General features: G+C 47.9%; 5 protein-coding genes across 5 annotated transcripts, besides 1 other annotated feature; 1 reads left to right on the forward strand and 4 right to left on the reverse strand.

Moving 5' to 3' along the window:
- The first annotated feature begins 738 nt into the window (after window positions 1-738).
- Window positions 739-762: a microsatellite.
- Window positions 763-3,096: 2,334 nt separating this feature from the next.
- On the reverse strand, window positions 3,097-4,261 carry NFIA_070410 (40S ribosomal protein eS4; the record flags this gene model as incomplete). Its single annotated transcript, XM_001263766.1, has 4 exons — window positions 3,097-3,150; window positions 3,211-3,505; window positions 3,671-4,093; window positions 4,248-4,261. 4 exons carry the CDS (start codon window positions 4,259-4,261, stop codon window positions 3,097-3,099), a joined length of 786 nt encoding a protein of 261 aa, XP_001263767.1.
- A 374-nt stretch (window positions 4,262-4,635) lies between these two features.
- Window positions 4,636-5,842, reverse strand: NFIA_070420 (aspartate-semialdehyde dehydrogenase family protein; the record flags this gene model as incomplete). Its single annotated transcript, XM_001263767.1, has 3 exons — window positions 4,636-5,441; window positions 5,500-5,757; window positions 5,815-5,842. 3 exons carry the CDS (start codon window positions 5,840-5,842, stop codon window positions 4,636-4,638), a joined length of 1,092 nt encoding a protein of 363 aa, XP_001263768.1.
- Window positions 5,843-6,554: 712 nt separating this feature from the next.
- NFIA_070430 (FAD-binding oxidoreductase) lies at window positions 6,555-8,463 on the reverse strand (the record flags this gene model as incomplete). Its single annotated transcript, XM_001263768.1, has 4 exons — window positions 6,555-6,713; window positions 6,770-6,951; window positions 6,999-8,052; window positions 8,125-8,463. 4 exons carry the CDS (start codon window positions 8,461-8,463, stop codon window positions 6,555-6,557), a joined length of 1,734 nt encoding a protein of 577 aa, XP_001263769.1.
- Window positions 8,464-10,650: 2,187 nt separating this feature from the next.
- On the reverse strand, window positions 10,651-11,372 carry NFIA_070440 (uncharacterized protein; the record flags this gene model as incomplete). Its single annotated transcript, XM_001263769.1, has 2 exons — window positions 10,651-11,001; window positions 11,181-11,372. The coding sequence occupies 2 exons, from the start codon at window positions 11,370-11,372 to the stop codon at window positions 10,651-10,653; spliced, it is 543 nt and encodes a 180-aa protein (XP_001263770.1).
- Window positions 11,373-13,789: 2,417 nt separating this feature from the next.
- Window positions 13,790-17,389, forward strand: NFIA_070450 (uncharacterized protein; the record flags this gene model as incomplete). Its single annotated transcript, XM_001263770.1, has 9 exons — window positions 13,790-13,864; window positions 13,927-14,074; window positions 14,125-14,219; window positions 14,305-14,922; window positions 14,974-15,123; window positions 15,171-16,388; window positions 16,449-16,577; window positions 16,631-16,747; window positions 16,811-17,389. 9 exons carry the CDS (start codon window positions 13,790-13,792, stop codon window positions 17,387-17,389), a joined length of 3,129 nt encoding a protein of 1,042 aa, XP_001263771.1.
- Window positions 17,390-17,752: the final 363 nt, after the last annotated feature.

The following is a 17,752-nucleotide window of genomic DNA, read 5'->3' on the forward strand; positions in this document are numbered from 1 at the left end:
AGCCAGTTGTTAACTAAGTCCTTCTAATTATTTCAGTGTTAAATGTTCGAAACCGAGGGAGAGTGAAACAGAGAGAGAGAGAGAAGCGGTCAAGAACCAACAATGTTGCTGTTGTACTCTGTACTGTCCTCGCAAGCCCAAGAATGGATTACACCAGTCAACCCTGGAAGATTCCGCCTGTGCGCCATCGGTCATGTATGTACGTACTCGGCCCGGGGTGTGCTCTCCCATTGTGTCACTGCCCCAGGAAGCTTTGGGCCATACTCACGTAGTCTGTAGCGGTGTGGCTCCTTCACTCCAGTAACAAAACACAAGAGTCTCAGTATTCTCGCCTCTGAAGCGCCCTTGGAGATGACCGAAAGCAATGAGAAATTGAGGATCATGAATCAAATGAATCAAGCATGTGTAAGAGCAAAATCGACTGCATGTCTCAAGGATGGAGCTAGAAACGTACCCCACCGGAGCACTCGCCACTTCCTCTCCATACGTTGAACGTGACAATTATGGAGCATAGGTAGAATGTACAACATTATACCTGCCTAGAACACATTCTTTCAGCTCGAGACCTGTACAGTAGAACGCAGCAGATAGTGCTGCTGGACAAGTAATAAAGCTTTGTAGGCTTGGCCGAGTCATAGCCATCCAACGCCACTGCAATTCAAATGCGCGATCATAACTGCAAGTCTGCAAGCACTGCATGAGTCTTGGAATGACTTCAATATTTCTCACCAAAGCTAGTCTGGAACTCTGGAACTCTGGAACTGGGCGTCGGTCGGGGCCGTGTCGATCCGAATTCGGTTCCAAGTTACAGTAATGGTCCCATGGATCATCATTGACGGAGTTACAGCCCAGTGGGGAGATTGACCAAGCACCCACTTCTCAAGTTAGTTCGATAGTTGCTACCATATAATTTGCCTTGGTGTTAACTGTTACTTGTTGGTGTCTCTGGGTACTGTAAATCTCCCTCCCCAGGAAGGCGATGCGTTCAACGTCATCAATCATGGACCAGTATAACTATGTTCAAACTATGTTGACAGTCACCACGTAACTCGAATTTGCGGCACTTGCATTGATATTAGTCCACGTTTGGGCAGCTAGATAGATCCATCGATACCTTGAGAGTTGAAATCTCGTATTGGGGTAATAATGGTTAGTAGGTCTTTATGCGCCGGTTGGCGAGGAGAAAGCAGCTGGCGCCCGAGATCTCAAGTTCTCCCGTGTCTTCGGCTCCATGTTATCAACACCCGTAGCGCTAGAGGGATATCATCAAACTGAGCCTACTATTACTATTAAACGAACCATGTCGAATCGGAGCGTCCGTCAAGAAGACCTTGTCCTGCGGAGGCACATGATTTCGAGGTTGTATCGCCCTATATGAATAGTATCTGTATCTCGCAGTAGCGCTAGTCCAAAGTTACCTATCCACCCTGAGATAACTGAACTAAATCAAACTGTCGCGTCGGAGGTGGCTTTGTACTCCGTAGCAAGGTTTTGGCTCTGGTGGAGCTCTTCGCGGCACGAAACCATTCAAAACAGCTTCCCCACGTCGGCGACCACGAATGTGAACCTCAGAGGTAACATGGGAGAGCTGGATTCTTGGGCAACAGACATTACGGGGCTTCCGTCTAGCCAGTGTGACCTTAGTCTTTTTCGGCCTTTGGTTGGATTCCGGCATGATGGTCTGGTTGGCCACGGATTAATGTCTGTGTATGCGACAGTCAAGAGTTGTGAGTTGTCTGGATATTATTATTAGTCGTTTACTCGTTGCAAGATGACCACTTCAAATAAGAAACTAAGAGTAAGAAGAATCGGAGAAGAGATCATTCGTCACGGTCATTCACCTTTTGAAGCGGTGGGCCGCTGTACCGTCAACGGGCCGGTTGAACTCGTTCACTGCAAGTAATTCCCAACGAGTACTGCTGAAGACACGAGGGAGGGAGTATGGCCTGGATCTGGTGTCGACACGTCCAGTGAATGACACTGTACAGTGGTTCCGTACCGTGGCTTAGACACACATTGACCAGGATGATGAATTGCTGCGCATATTATTGCTAGACCGTCCTTGCCTCAATCTCGTCAATCTCTCATAACGAGCTCTCGCACTTAGGAGGATTCGGCAATAGAAATCGAGATTACCAGGTAGGTACTACGGAGTAACTGTGGCCAAGCGAACGAATCAAATCAACGATAATGGGAATTGAGTTCATTTGACCAACGGGATTCTGTCGACAGCCCCCTCCCCTGGTTCGATCAATCACTACTTGCGATGGAACTTGTAAGATGGTAGGTTCTCAGTAGTGGGCTTGTACCTAGCCTTGCATTGGCCCATTACCTAGGTAACTCTTCTAGTTACAACGGCACGCTTAGAAAACCAACTGAGATCGCCGGCTCAATTGACTGGTCACTTAGTCCTAAAAGTGAGGCGGGCTTAATTTCTGCGTTCATGGATTCTGAGAAGTGAATTGAGTCCACTCGGTCGTTCTTTCCTCTCTCTTGTCTTTCTTTCGTATCGGTCCAGACTAAATCCCGGGACGTAATCTTTAAAATAAGTATCTTCAAAGGTGCTGCTGCATAAAGAATTTAAGCAATGAAAAGCCCACGTACTAGACTCCATGCAAGTTCAGCTTCGCTTCAGTCTTGATGGTTTGCAAAGGACATGGATACAGGCTACGGCCGTCTTGACGCTAGTACTGGTCCGCTGCATAGATCGCTGCTCGGGGATTACGAGGAAAACTTCGAGTTTAAGGGTGCATGAGCTGAACAGCAGGGAATGCGAGTGGGAATCAGAATTAGACAGCGCTCATGAAAAAAAGAATAAATCATAGGTATCATATCAAAGAACTGTGAGACACTCCGTTCCTGTTTTGCTATAGATGGATCCTACGAGAGGTCTGAACCTGATGTCGCATGAACCATCAGATCCCTTGAATGCGTATTGAGACAACTTTTCTTTCTTTTTTCAGGTTACGCATCATAGAATCGTCTCATGAACCGGCATCGTACAGGCCACAAAGCAAGACAAGACGTCGGCGCCCAAGCGGATTATTGAAGGCTTTTTTATTATGTCCGTCACCATTAGCACTTACCACACCACATTTAGTTGGCGAGAGCGTAGGCACGACGGCGGTCACGCTCCTCAGCAATGGTGAGCTAGATGAATTGTGAGCAGGTGCGCATTGGAATTATAATCTTCGGGATGTGATTTCGTACCTTGACACCCTTGCCCTTGGGCAGAGAGATCCAGGGCTTCTCCTGTCCAATGACGAAGACGTTGGATTCACGGGTGGCGAAGGAGTTGTCAATAGCGTCCTTGATGTGGACGATGTTGAAACCTCCATCGTGGCGCTCACGGTGAGTGATGACACCAACACGACCCATGTTACGACCACCAGTGACCATGCAGACAACACCAGTGTCGAAGCGGACAAAGTCGGTGATCTTGCCAGTGGCAATATCAACCTTCACGGTGTCGTTGACCTTGATGGCAGGGTCGGGGTAGCGGATGCTAGATTCATCTCGATCAGCACAAACTGCACCAAATGTTCAACCTCTTACTGATTCCAGTAAGGAAGAATTTGGGGATATCCAAGCCCTCTCGTCCTCCGCCGATCAACCAAAGCTTGGTCCAACGACTGAATGACGCGGAACTTGTGGAGAGCATTTCACTCACGTTCTCGCATCGTGCGTAACCAAGAATGGGATCCCGCCCTTGCCAAGCTGAACTCTCTTGACCTTGCAGAGCTTGTACTCGGCCTCCTCAGCCTGGATACGGTGGACGGTGAAGCGACCCTTGGTGTCGTAGATGAGACGGAAGTTCTCGCCGGTCTTCTCGATACCGATGACGTCCATAAAACCAGCGGGGTAGGTAGGGTCAGTGCGGACCTTGCCGTCGACCTTGATCAGACGCTGCATCATGATGGCCTTGGTCTCACGGCCGTTCAGGGCGTACTTGAGACGGTTGCGGATGAAGACGATCAGGGGGAGGCAGTCCCGGAGCTTGTGAGGACCCGGGGAGGCCTTGGGAGCATAGGTTCCGGACATTTTGTCCAGGAGCCAGTGCGAAGGCGCACTGAGGCGCTTCTGGTGCTTCTTACTGTAGAAATCAAGTTCATGGTCAGTTTCAAGCTCTTCAATTCAGAACTCGGTCATTGCAAGTATTGCTCCTTGTTTCGCGAGAAGAACCCGTTGTCCGAAACACAGTCGCAGATTGCAAGCCGAGTTAAAAATAATCATGGTGTGTAACTCACGGTCCGCGAGGCATCTTGACTGCTTTGTCGACTTGAACCCGGTTAGTTGTCGAAGTGTCACGGAAGAAAAAACCAAGGTCAAAGTCAAGAAGAGGTGATATCCGTTCCACTCACGAAATTCGCTTAGCGGATCATTCTTGTGGGAGGAGCCCTAGCGCTATTCCTAATTTAGAACCACCTGCATGAATCAAAGATTATGCAAATGCTTATATAAATGCATAGTTTCATATTTTTGTAGTTATTTAGAGAGGCACTCCGTACAGGTCAAGCGAATTCAAATAAATTTTATCGCTAGATATCATAATGATTAATGTCTCTATAACCGACATCGGTATTTTCGTTCTTAAATCGCTATACAAAAAATTTTTCTTCAGGAGTCTGCACAAGTTTAAATGTAGCCTTTGATGACTGCAACCTCGGCGTTAAGGATAGACGATCCTGCGGCTCCAATGACGGTGTTGTGAGAGAGTGCAGCGAATCTCAAGTCAAAATGACTGCCCGGTGCTGCTTCACGAACGCGTCCCACACTGACGGTGTACCCCTTGGAGATATCCCGGTCAAGTCTGGGTTGAGGTCTGTCAGGCTCATCAAAAACTTTGATCGCCTCTTGAGGAGCAGAAGGGCAACCAAGCTTTTGGGCCTCGGATTGGTATTCTCGCATAGCCTGTTTGACTTCTTCCGCGCTGGGTCCGGGGCGGTTCTTGAACCGCAACGAGACGAAAGCCATGTGGCCATCGGTAACACCAACACGAGTGCAGGTGGCTCCAACCGTAAGCCCCTTTTGCTCATCGAAGGCAGTGGCATCTGCGTTCAGAGAACCCAGGATCTTTTGGGCTTCATTCTCAAGCTTGTCCTCTTCACCACTAATATAGGGGATAACGTTGTCCATGATGTCCATACTGGGAACACCAGGATAGCCAGCGCCAGACACGGCCTGTTCGGTGAAAACTTCCACATCCTCCACAGGACCGAACTTGGCTTGAAGAGCTGCAAAAGGAATAACAACGCCAATCACGGCGCAGTTAGAATTGCAAACCAAGAAACCCTTCTTCAGGCCGAACTCTTTCCTTTGGTGAGGGATGAGATCCAAGTGTTGGGGGTTGACTGTAGGGACGACGAGAGGAACAAGGGGGTGCTTGCGATAGTTCTTGGCGTTGGAGAACACAGGGATTTCGGCCTTGATGAATTCCATCTCTGCGAAGGTTAGCGGCGGTCCACCGCAGTTTAATCTCGAGATAATAGTATCACGTACCAATCTCACCAGCTACATCGCTGTTGAGCCCCGAGAAGACAAGGTCACAGTCACTGAACTGATCAGCCCTGCAATCGCGCAGGACGAGATTGCTAAGCCTCTCAGACATAGCCGTAGTCTGCTTCCATCTGACAGCATCCTTGTATTTCTTGCCGGCCGAGCGATTCGATGCGCCAATGGCGTGCAGCTCTAGGAAAGGGTGGTCTGCGAGGAGGAGAATGAATCGTTGGCCGACGGAACCGGTGGCGCCCAGGACACCTGTCGTGATGTGAGTAATGATTTAAGGGAGACGTGGACTGAACAATAAGCCCATACCGCACTTCTTCTTGGGATATGATGCCATGTTGATTGAGAGTAATCGGGGTGAAGTACGGCGTGATTGAACCTGGTTTTCGAGTCAATTGGCTGGATGAATAGGGATGAGCTAAATTCGAAGCATGAGAAGTCCATTATCCATCAGGCATACAAATAAATGGAATGACATGCAAAGCCTTGGGCAAAGCAGGCGAATCCAAGTGTATGACTCGAAGAGCCTTCATCTAAGGTAGAATTCAATGCCCCGCAGGCACAGTCTCAATTGCCCCTCCTTCAAGCGACGGACATCATATCTCTTTTGACAAACGCGACACAGAAGCAATTCCACGCACAGAAACATATCCACTAACCTTTTGAATAATGCTCACCGTGGGTTTGAGAAGAGACGCTGGTGGCAACAATATCAAGGCAACTTTTACGACTCACTTACGGACTGCGATATCGCTTCACCGGCCTGCGCTAAGCCCCGCAATGAGTCAGCACCGGCACCCACAGCCAGCGAAATCCGGCAATTAGATTGGATGATTCCAATCACTCTACTCCGTATCAGATATCGATTTATTGTTGACCGAATGGAAGCAACCTACAGATATAGGTCGGATTTCGGGTCATCTGTAGATCTCGCCTGCTATTATTCACATCATAGATGTACAAATTGCTCATAAATCATTGGTCTCAGCCAATATATGCGCGCATGGGCTACGTTATGACTCGTCTACTTATTATTCCCTTACTCTACTTCATGTTGATGCCTCACTTTCATAGTCGAAAATCTTACCAGGGTTTAACAACCAGTGAGGATCAAGGGCTTTCTTGATGCTACGCATGACATCAAGAGTAGCCGGGCCAAGCTCCTTTTTCAAAGATGCTTTCTTGCCCAGCCCCACGCCGTGTTCGCCCTGTCCTTCGAAGTTAGCTTCTTTGCGGATACACTCAGGAGCTTGGTTATACTAACGGTGCAAGATCCTTCCATATCTAGGGCGCGGTCGACCATATCGTGGACGACCTTCTCAACCCGCTCCATTTGGTCGGCATTCTTTCTGTCGTACATTATACTCGAATGGAAGTTTCCGTCTCCGATATGACCCAGGATACTGGCGAACAACCCCAGGTTGTCGAGCTCCTTCTTTGAGATTTCTATTCAAGTCAGCGCAAGTTCGAAGGTAATCTAGCTTGAGTCCTACCTATAATATCAGGTAGCCTGGAGATCGGAACGGCGACATCTGTTGACCACACTTCCGAACCTTCCTTCCGCAAGGACATCATGCTCCATAACGACTGCTTTCGCGCCGACCAAAGATCGTGTGCCTCCCGGTCGTCTCGGGCAAACTCGAATGATGCTGCATTGTTGCTCTTGGCAAGTTCTCTCGTCAGATTGATACTGTCAGAAACTCCAGCTCTAGTACCCGAGAACTTGAAGAAAAGTGTGGGCAAAGTCTTCCAAGTCCTGCCGGTACCGCCAGCACGGTTGATGACATCCATCTGTACATCGTCCAGGATTTCCATGCACTGTACTGGGATTCCTTTTCGTATAAGCTGCATGGCAGTAGACGCAGCATCCCGAATCGTGGGGAACGCAACGACTCCAACCCGAGTTTGTTCTGGAATCGGAGCGAGCTTGAGAGTTGCTTCGGTGACAATACCCAGAGTACCCTCGGAGCCTACAAACATTCCCGTCAAGTTATAGCCAGCCGAGGTCTTTCGCGGGCGTCTCCTAGTCTTCATGACCCGGCCGTCTGCAAGGACGACTGTCAGATTGATCACCCAGTCCTTCATTGTCCCATAGCGCACTGCATTGGTCCCGCTGCAGTTGGTCCCAATCATACCGCCGATCATTGCGGACGGACCAGGATCGACCGGAAAGAAGAGACCAGTGTCCTTGATCTTTTCATTCAATTCCATCCATTGGATGGATGGCTGGACGACGATATCCATATCATCTTCGTGAATCTCAATTATCTTGTTCATCATGGCGAAATCGATGGTCAACCCGCCGTAAGGAGCTGAGAAATTTGCCTCGAGACTTGAACCGCCGGAGTAAGGAACCATTGGCATTCTGTATTTGTGGCAAACTTTGGCGATCTTCACCACATCTTCTGTACACGTTGGGTAAGCAACGGCGACCGGAAGACGATCTGCGTTCACGGAAGACCATTCTGAGTATCCATGCTGTTGAAGTTCATCCTCATCCGTACTAATAGCATCATCACCGAGTGTGATCCGCAATTCAGCAATCGCCTATGCATCGTTGAGGCCGGAATCAGCATCATATGCTTGGCTCCACGGAGCGATTGATTGCGAGTTTCTCACCTTTTCGAAATCCTTTGCCGTTCCATATTGTGGCTTTTTGAAACTCTCCAACTGAGAGGGCCGATTAGTGGCAGCATATGCGTAGCCAATGCTAGCAGCCAAGGCACTGACAAGGAGCGCCTTGCCAGACGTCCAGAAGCCGGGAGCCGCTTGAGCGGAGGAATTTGATCCAGCAAAATTCCTCTGGCTTTTAGGAGGAATCCCTGAGCTATTGGAGCTGTTATACCGAGTAGCTCTGAATGACAAAACTTGCGGCTGGGGAGTCTTGGTTTGCCGAAGAAGGGCGCGGGGATATGCGGGGAAACCCCGAGAAAGAAGATGGCCTCGTACGGCTGACATGAAGGGAAGTTGAAAGAATCAATTGATCAGGAAACTTCTTCAAGTCATGGAAGAATAATTAACTGGTGAAGATGTACACAGAAGCAAGTGGGAGAAGGATGGTTATTAGGCCAAGTTGTTCGTTGCGGTTCTTCGGTAATCGTGCATCTTACAGCCGCATCTTATGAGCATCGACGCCATTTAACGCAGGTATGAGGAGCTGGTCGGTATTCGGCCGAATAATATCCCACGAAAAGGACAAACAAAGAGTGTGGGAAAAGTCTCGAGTCACAGTACCTTATTTCAAGGACCTACATAGGCCTTTGTTCGTCTCCCCCACGCTAAATGACCGCATTTGGAGTCAATCTTCATTGCCCCGGTTCTGCCCCAGATCGGCCTCAAATCCGAAGAGCGGAATTAATGCCGACCCGCGCCACGGCGATGGGAGAACTGGCGAGGATCAAGTTGCCAGTTCGAATTGCATGCTAATAGTCATATAGCGAAATCGGGAGCCGGACATCATTTGTTGACGTTATTTTTCTGTTGTCATTGAAGGTTGAATCGTTCCCATGAGGTCAAGAGATGATGGCCTCAGGCAAATTACTATGGCCTCAGGCATTGGAGTTGTCCCCATGTTGACTCTTCAAGCTTCGTGGATTGCAACTCCAATGCCTGAGGCGACAACTTAGATGCTCTGTCACATAATAATCATTTAACTCTGGAATTTGGATGTACAGGAACATAGTGAAGACCCTTACTGGAGGTTCAAGACATCACCCATGTACCGGAATGTGGTTGAAACATTGCTCAACGATGCAGCCAGCCTTCAGAGCATCACCAAGGCGGAACGGAGGTCAGTGAGGAGAGCTGAACGATACCGAGCGCTTCCGGAACGACCAGGGACCCTGCAATACAGGGAAAGGAACGGACTGTGGTCGCCATGCATAGTCGAAGATGACATCTCAAGGATTCTGAATATCTTCCACAATGAACACACACATTTCTCAGATGCTATCACAACTGACCGACTGATAGGCCAAGTATATTGGCCGACCCGCGCGCGGGACGTTAGGTATTGGTGCCAAATGTGCGATACTTGCCAGAAGTTTTCCAAGGAGGCCTCCCGCCGGCGCACATCTGAGATCACAGCGATTTGAGCCTATGGAGGTCATTGGAATGGATTTCCTCGGACCGGTCAATCCCTGATGCCAGGTTACTGGGGCTAGGTACATCCTGGTTATGGCTGACTATTTCAGTTGATTCATATGGGCCAAGCCCTGGTGCTAGTGCAGAACAGCAGGAAGTTATTGATATGATCAGCTATCACCCGGTCTTTCTCGACATGCTAAGGCGTGTTTCTCCAAAGGTGTCGGCCGTTGCATCTGCGCTGACCGCCATATGGGCAGAAGCCGAAACCACCACCGTCAGCAAGGAAAAGGCGGACGAAACCCTTCGGGCACTCAGGAGATTCCGTGACTTTGTCACTGCTGAGCTAGACCGAGCGTCCGGAATCCGTTAGCATACCTGCAACTTCCTTATCAATCGCAATAGCTATGCCCATCTCGTCATTACAGTCCATCTACTGATCGATCGACCTCATCGGACTGATTCGGTCTATTGCTTTTTTAATTTAGAAGATTCGGGCAGCTTAGCTGAATGGAATTGAACCACTACGACCCCATCATTTGACTTCCATCATAGATTCGACCGAATTCATCGTATCTGTCTGACCCCTACCTTACCTACCGTTTTCAGTACCCTTTACGTTTTCCTTCCTCGTAGTTATAGGATCTAGGTACTCTGTCTTTAGGTATCAATATAAGCTGCGCAGCAGACAGGAGACATATGGCAGGTCGTGTCCGAGGTGCAGATCAGTTCATCTAAAGGGAAGATAGACCTCAAAGCAAACAATATCATTCATCTGTGACTAGGTAACAATAGCAAAACCATAGCTAAAGAACAACAGTCATCCACCCCGATAGGCGTTGCTAAGCAAAGCGAAAGAAAAGAACACCTTTCGCCCGTCCCGTCCCAAATGAAGCACCGGATTCTCAGTTTGGCAGAAAAGAGGTCTGTAACTTTTCACCCTGATTATCAAGAATCGCCAATGTTTTATAGTCATCCTCGAAAACTGCATGGATAAGCCGTGTCTCTCCGTACTCTACTCTTATATTAGTCGAGTCAACGGTGAATAAGGCGGGGTATATACTAACCATATGTTGGCATAGAAGTGGTACAATTGACGATGATCCAATCGTCGATCAAACCAGACTCTACCCAAGGGTAATACTTGCCATTCTTGCGAAAACGCATAATGTGTTCGTTGATTCGGTCTTGCTCCCGGACTATCTCCACTGCCCATCCTTTGTCAGGAATGTAAAAATTGACTCGACCGTTCGTGGTCCTAGACCATTCGCTACAGATTGTCACACCTCTACCGGCTATCTTATTAAAACACCGGTAGAACTCGTCTTGATACTGCGCCTCAATTGGCTTTGGCTGTGCACCTGTTGACAATATCTTGCCTTCGGATGAGTACCTCAGATTCGAGCTTGAAAACTGTCGTAATATTGCAAGAGTCAAATATCGTAAAGTATCGAATTCCGAGGGTAGGCTTTTCGTTCTCTCGTTGAGATGTAATATTCGACCCATCTAGGAACAGTTAGAATAATGCAATCAAGATATCTGGAGGGTATACTTAGAGATACATGCTTTTCATGGAGTCTTGAAGGAAGCACATAGACGTCCTTCTCGTAACCAGGCTGTCTGAGTATCTGCATTCGATGTAACCATCCGTGCTTGTAACACCTTTCTGCCGCTGGGTTCAGCTTTGGCTCATTTCCTTCCTTCAAAGTGAACCGTGGAACATTTCCTTCCTCTAGAACCTGAGCGAGGACGTCTGCGACTTCTGTGGTGAGCCGATCGCCCATGGGCAGTGAACGTGATATTAGCTCTTGAGTCAGCTTGTCCCAAACGTCTTGATCCCTTTTCAAGCTGTCGACCACGTGCTCCCTCGTTATCACTGGTACATCACCGGTCTTGATACTATGGCGATAAAACTAATGCAAACTCAGTCAGTCAAGCGAGCATGAAAATAAACTGCGTTTTAGTTGGAATGAAGGAACAAACTCACGTCATGGATGTACTGTAACACTGACTTAAGACCACCCGGGTGTCCATTTGTCAACGAAAAAAGATAGTCTTCGGCGTCTGGATTAAGGGTGAATTTCTCTTGGAAATGAGAACTTGCTATCAGTCGCTCTGCAGCATCCGTGAACTCCGACCGGGTGAAAAATAGACCAATCTGAGGAGACGGGTGTGATTGAGGGGTCAACGTCACGCGTTGTGCTAGCGTAAATCGAGCGGGCGTATATCTGAGATCACGATCGAGCTCCGTCTCAACACCAGTGCCTGGGCTCCCGTAGCAGCAAAAAAGACAGAAACTGATATCTAGGCCTCTGCGGTCCAACCGTTCCTTGATTATCGAATTCCAGAAAATGTCGTCGGAATAGGACCCTTGGGCCTCATCAATGATAAGCACTGTTCCCGGAGAAAGATAATCCTCTTTATGTCGATTGAACCTTGACCGTAACATACAGTTGAGATTCCTCCACGCGTAATGGAAAGTATCGTCTTCCGATGGAGGATATTGATCGAGCTTGCTCCACGTGCTAAGGTATATCGATCTCCTCCCGTTGACTTTATAATATCCCTGTAGTAATTGAGCTAGTTTAGTCTTTCCACTTGCGGGGGTCCCCGCACGTGCACAACTTTCTGGTCATCAATCAGGTTGGCGAGTGTCGACACTGTGTCTAATCGAGGACTGAGATATGGATCAGGTATAGAAGCTATTCATCATAAGTATCATTAGTTATGCCATGAGATGATTGAGGATAGAATCTAACCTGTTTCCATCTGACTGGTTCCTATCTGGGTTGAATCGACCTCACTGGCGTCTTTGTGTTCACCGAGTGGGTGATAACAATCGTCACATGGCGTGTCTAGCTGTAGCTGCCCATCCTTCGACCTTCTGATGAAACGTTTGCATGGGCATTGGATGTCGATATTCCCGACCTTTGCAGGAGCATTACACGGTCCGGACATGATCAGTACAACTGGGAATTTTGGAGTTTGTCGAAACCGGTGTGACTGTGGTGGTTGGGTGAGTAGGACCCATAGTAGATAGGATCAGCCTCACATCAAATATCAAAATGAAAATGAAAGATAGATAGACGGTGGATAATACTCGGAGAACTAGGAAAGAGCTCTCATGAAGAAAGATGTACGGTGATGACTTGTGTTGTGAAACGGTCCAGACCCGAAGACGAGGTAGATTATGTCTTTCTTTCTGTATAACGATCAGAACACATGCAAAGTCACCACTGCTTATGGAGGCAATCTTAACCTTTCCTTTCTGTGTCTAGCCAACAACACAGACAGCAACGCGCAGACTCTGTTTGTCCCAGACTCATAACATAGATTTCAGAAGGTATAGGCCTTCGGAGTCGACCATCTCCAGGTCGCTCTGGGTGTATTGAATTCGATGAGAATGGCTAGATCAAGCGGGGTCAATGGAATCGAGCAAAATCTAGATGGAAATCGATGGTATCAAGTCTAAGCAAGTGGGAGATTGATGGAATCAAGTCAAAGCAAGTGGCCTGAATCTTGTGTTTGGATACAGAAGTAGATGCAGGCCAGTGGATATCCGTGACTTAGCGGAGCGTTGTGGGTGAGCCACAGCGAAACCGCCAACCACACTGAATCCACCATTTTTCGATTAGAATCATTATTTTGATCATTTAAAGCTATTCCAGCTACTAATATGCCTAAACCTTCTAGAATTAATAAATCTCACCTCCTCAAGGCCTATGAGGCCGCTCAGGTCCAAAAAAAAAACTAAATATCGAAAATTGGTGGATTCGGTGTGGTTGGTGGGTGAGCACATGATAAATCACATGGCTATCCACTCCGTACTGACAGGGGCAACACGTGATCTTGTCACCTGACCCAGACCTGCTATTACTTCCCCAAATCTTTCATGTTTACCTATCTCTTCAGCTAGTTGAGCTGTTAAGCAGACAGAAATTGATCAACCAACTATTCCATTAAGTGACATTCAATTCCATCTAATTAATCCATCAAAATTGTTACATCCATCGATCTCTGACCCCTCTCCTATCGACTGACCCGCTTGTTCCATTTCAGTACCGCCTACCAAGATCAGGGGGTACACCGTACAATATCAACTCACATAATAATCATATAACAGAACATCTAAAGTTGTCGCGTCAGGCATTGGATTTATCCCCCATGTATTCTCGTCTTACGGGTCAGTCTAGATGAAATCATGCCAGACAAGCTATCACTCCTAGTGCACGAAGTGGAGCGCTTGATTACGGCTCCATATGCACCCTCGCTCCAAGTAAATTTGTACCCCGCTTGATAACAAATATGAAGAAAATGATAGCTGACTTACGATGATAGAGCCTTCATGATATTATTCCGAATGAGTCCAATGGGTTGGTTAATGCCTGGGCTACTCGTAAACCATGCCAAATTGGAGCTTTGGTCGATATGCTTTTCGACGGGCTATCTCGGTCTCGTTTCGCTCTGCCGTTACTGAATGCTTTCGGTGAGTCTTCGATGTGCTGTCGATCAAGGATTTAGACTTACGTCCTATAGCATCAGTCTCTTCTTTTTCCGATGCTCTGCTGCAGCGTTATCCCACTGCACTTGACCAGTTCCTGGAGAAGGCCCTGGAAAGTGATGAGTCTGAGGTTTGTTCATTCACCCTTGGGAATTGCTAAATACAATACTTCAATGTCTGTCTCAATCCCAGTATGCATGAACTGATGATGGTAGTGGATGGCACTCTGCACTGCCCTTCTTTCTACTCCTCTTCCCCCGAACTTCATTGCTCCAGCTCGTCTGGCGCAGTTCATCATGAGGCTGATAAACGCAATGGGGGAGAATCCATGTTCAGAAACCATATTCCCACTTTATCAAATCATGACCGGCCTGCAACCAGTCCCCGGAGTATTACTGGAGATATCTCCGGAGACAATGTCGAGCCTTCAGGTAGAGCTCACTAAGACACTACGGAATCTCGACGACCACATGGGCAATCTCCTCTGTCTCGCTACCTTTGCCCGAATTTCATCTTCTTGGGACACTAATGCTGAAAGAGAACACGGACCACAATTTCCAATTTGGCTGCAGAATGTCAAGCATTTTTTCGGTCAGAAGCGCGGTTTAAAAACTCTGGACCTCGTTATCCTGCGCGTGATACTTGCATGCTCCGCTAGTTGTGACAATCTGCCACCAAGGAAGGCAGCCGAGAGCATCCGATTAGCAATCGAGATTTGTGACAGCGTAGAGCAGGGCCAGAAGGACTGCTGGATTGCGAACAACGCTCCCAAAATTGCCAAGCTTTGCGAGAAAGTCAACAGGAATGGTATTGACTGGCAAGTGCAAATGATGGTATGATGCGTCCGCCTATGAGACGGCCGAGCCGACTGTTAACATCCATAGGGCCTGACATTCCTTACCTCACTTCTACCAGACAGCGCGTTGTCACCTGAAATACCTCGACTTGCTTTGCAAGGCCTTCTTACTCAAGAAAGACAATCTCATGAAGCTGTACCCCAATATCTTATTCCACGTTTGGTGATGGCAAATGTTGTAAGTTACTCGTCGCTTAGGTCTAGAAGCGTACTGATTAATTTTAGATTCTGTCGGGAAAGCCTGCGATTTGTGATCTCATGAATCGCACATTCACAGCATTGAAAACACTCTGCGATAACCATAATGCAGATACCGAGTTAATCGAGTTATCGAGGTCGGTACTCCTTGGACTTCAGAGCGTGGAACCCCGAATCTTAAGTTCGGCCATGGCGACGTACGATTTAAGAGAGATCAACCGCACCTTGAACGAATTAACTGAAACCTTTCCTGAGAAACCAAGTCATTCGCAATGCGAGGGTGTCAATCTCTGCTATGCCTCGACTTCCAACTCTGCGAATGAGTTATTGTTCGACTTAATCGTGTTTACTTCTCATATGTCACTGTTGGGCGCAATGGGTTCTGAAGCCAACAACCCGACTGGAACGAGCAATTTGGCAAATTGTTTACTGAAGGCAAAAACATTGATCCCAAAAAACAACTGTAGCTTCTCCGAATTCAAGTCATGGGATTTACGAGTCAAATTTCCGTTAGCTGGACTCCCAAAAGGAGGTCCCACTTCGAGAGACGATTGGAGGACTGGGATAGCAGAGACTCTGATGCTCAGTTCGCGTATGACCCATGACAATTTAATCCGGAAAATGGAGGAGGCCTGCTTCGACCTCGAACAGCGTTGCACTACAATTGAAGCACCACTTCGAGCAGTTGAAGATGAGCGTGATCAGATTGCTGTGCAGGCTGAACAACTTCAGCAACAGAAAAGCGAGCTGGAACTGCAACTACAGCAAGCTTCTAGCACAATATCTGAGCTGCAGCAAGAAATTTCCCATCTGGAAAAGCATGCTCGGTCAACTTCTGCCCGCGTTGAGGAATTATCAGCAAGCCTTGATACTGCGCGAAGGGAGTTGGAAGATCAGCGTCGCAACTCCCAAGAAACCACCAACAGTGAAAGAGAAAAAGCTCGAACAAGGGAACTAGACCTTCTTGCTTCAATCACAGAAAAAGCTGATCAGATCGAAGAGCTTCAGGAGGAAACACGGAGCTTGCGGGAAGATAATGACGCCTTGCGCCAAACACTGGATACTGTCTCGAAGGAGAAAGGCACTTCTTTGGAGCACACAGCTGCCCTCAAACAGGACGTAGGAAGGCTAGAGGAATGCGTCGAACACGGCAAGCTACTCCTTGCACAGAAGGATGAAGAAATAAGTAGACTTCAGGCAGATCAAGGACACATGAACTCGCAGATGGAAGCCTTACAAAAGAAGGTACAAAACTTCCTAACATTTCCTGCAGTAAGGAATACTTTGTGCTGATACCTCTCACAGTTGGATGAAGAGTCTGCTCAGGTTCAGGAACTCAAAGCCGCGCTTCGAAATGCCGAGGAAACGCACAGAACTGAAGTTAGCACACTCAAAAAACAATATGAGTCACAGATCTCGGAAATAACTGTGGAGGTGAGACAACGCGGTCAAAAACAAAAGTAAAATATTCTGACTCAGGCGCATAGTACACTGAGAACAAAGGAGAAATGAAGGCTCTGCAAGCCGCCATGCATGCAGCCGCTTCCAACGCCACAAAAGAATTGCAAGCAAAAGAAAAACGAATTCAGCATCTTGAGAGAAAGGTAAAGCCAGAAACTTTAATATTTTTAATTTTTTTGGAAACACAGACTCACCAATCTCTGCAGGTGCAACAACTACGCGAAGAACGGGCAGTCAAAGCACGCGAATTTTCAGAAGCCCAGCAACATATTGGTCGTCTGATGAGCGTGATGGGCTTCAAGCCTGGACCAAAAGAGCCAAAGGCGGCAAGCAAACAGCAGCGCTCCAGGTCAACCCTTGGGCCATCGGAAGCCGTCACAATACAACAGCAAACGCCCCAACGGGATGAAGACCCACAAAGCCAGTCCGAGAATATGCTTGGTGATTCCTTCGCTTCTCCCACACCGCAGCCGGGACGTAGTCCTAAGAGATTCAGGACCACTGCTGCGGACCAGGATCTGGGAGAGTCGCTTGCTCAAAGCCAGTCGAGGCCACGTCGTACCAGACAAGCCCTTGGAGAAGCAAACCGGAATAGGCAGACGAACTCGCTGCGAAGTGGCGCTTCACAGTGTACACCGAATGCTTCACTCCAAGGGACTCAAGACGGGACTAACTGGGACGAAAACCACTTCCACGACATTGACCTCGACATGGACCTGGAGTTTTCGAAGGACTTCATTTTCACTAGCACTGCCCTCTCCGAGGCGAACGATCATATACCCTGACTGCGGTCTCAGCAATAATGCGGAGCAGTCTTCAAGGGAAGAACTCAAACACAGTCGATAGAATGGCATCGACTACCATGTAGGTTTATCTGGGGACATTGTTCTGTATATATCCTGAATACCTTCTCAGCTGGCTGGCATATTGCATGAATTGGATACAAAGACGCAAGGTTTCAATGGCAAAAAGAAACAGAGACGTCTTTGATGCTCCACTTCTGGAACATTCACGTACAGACGTTAAGCGAGCTGTATCACTTTTAGCGTCTGCTCTCGTGCATGCTTTGTTCCAGCCTCTTTTATCCGTTCCGATAGACAGTATAAGACCCTACTCTATCGCTCATCCTTTCATCTCTTTATATCCTT

The sequence above is a fragment of the Aspergillus fischeri genome, genomic scaffold (genome assembly GCF_000149645.3).
Source record: "Aspergillus fischeri NRRL 181 1099437636252 genomic scaffold, whole genome shotgun sequence".
NCBI classification, from domain to species: domain Eukaryota; kingdom Fungi; phylum Ascomycota; class Eurotiomycetes; order Eurotiales; family Aspergillaceae; genus Aspergillus; species Aspergillus fischeri.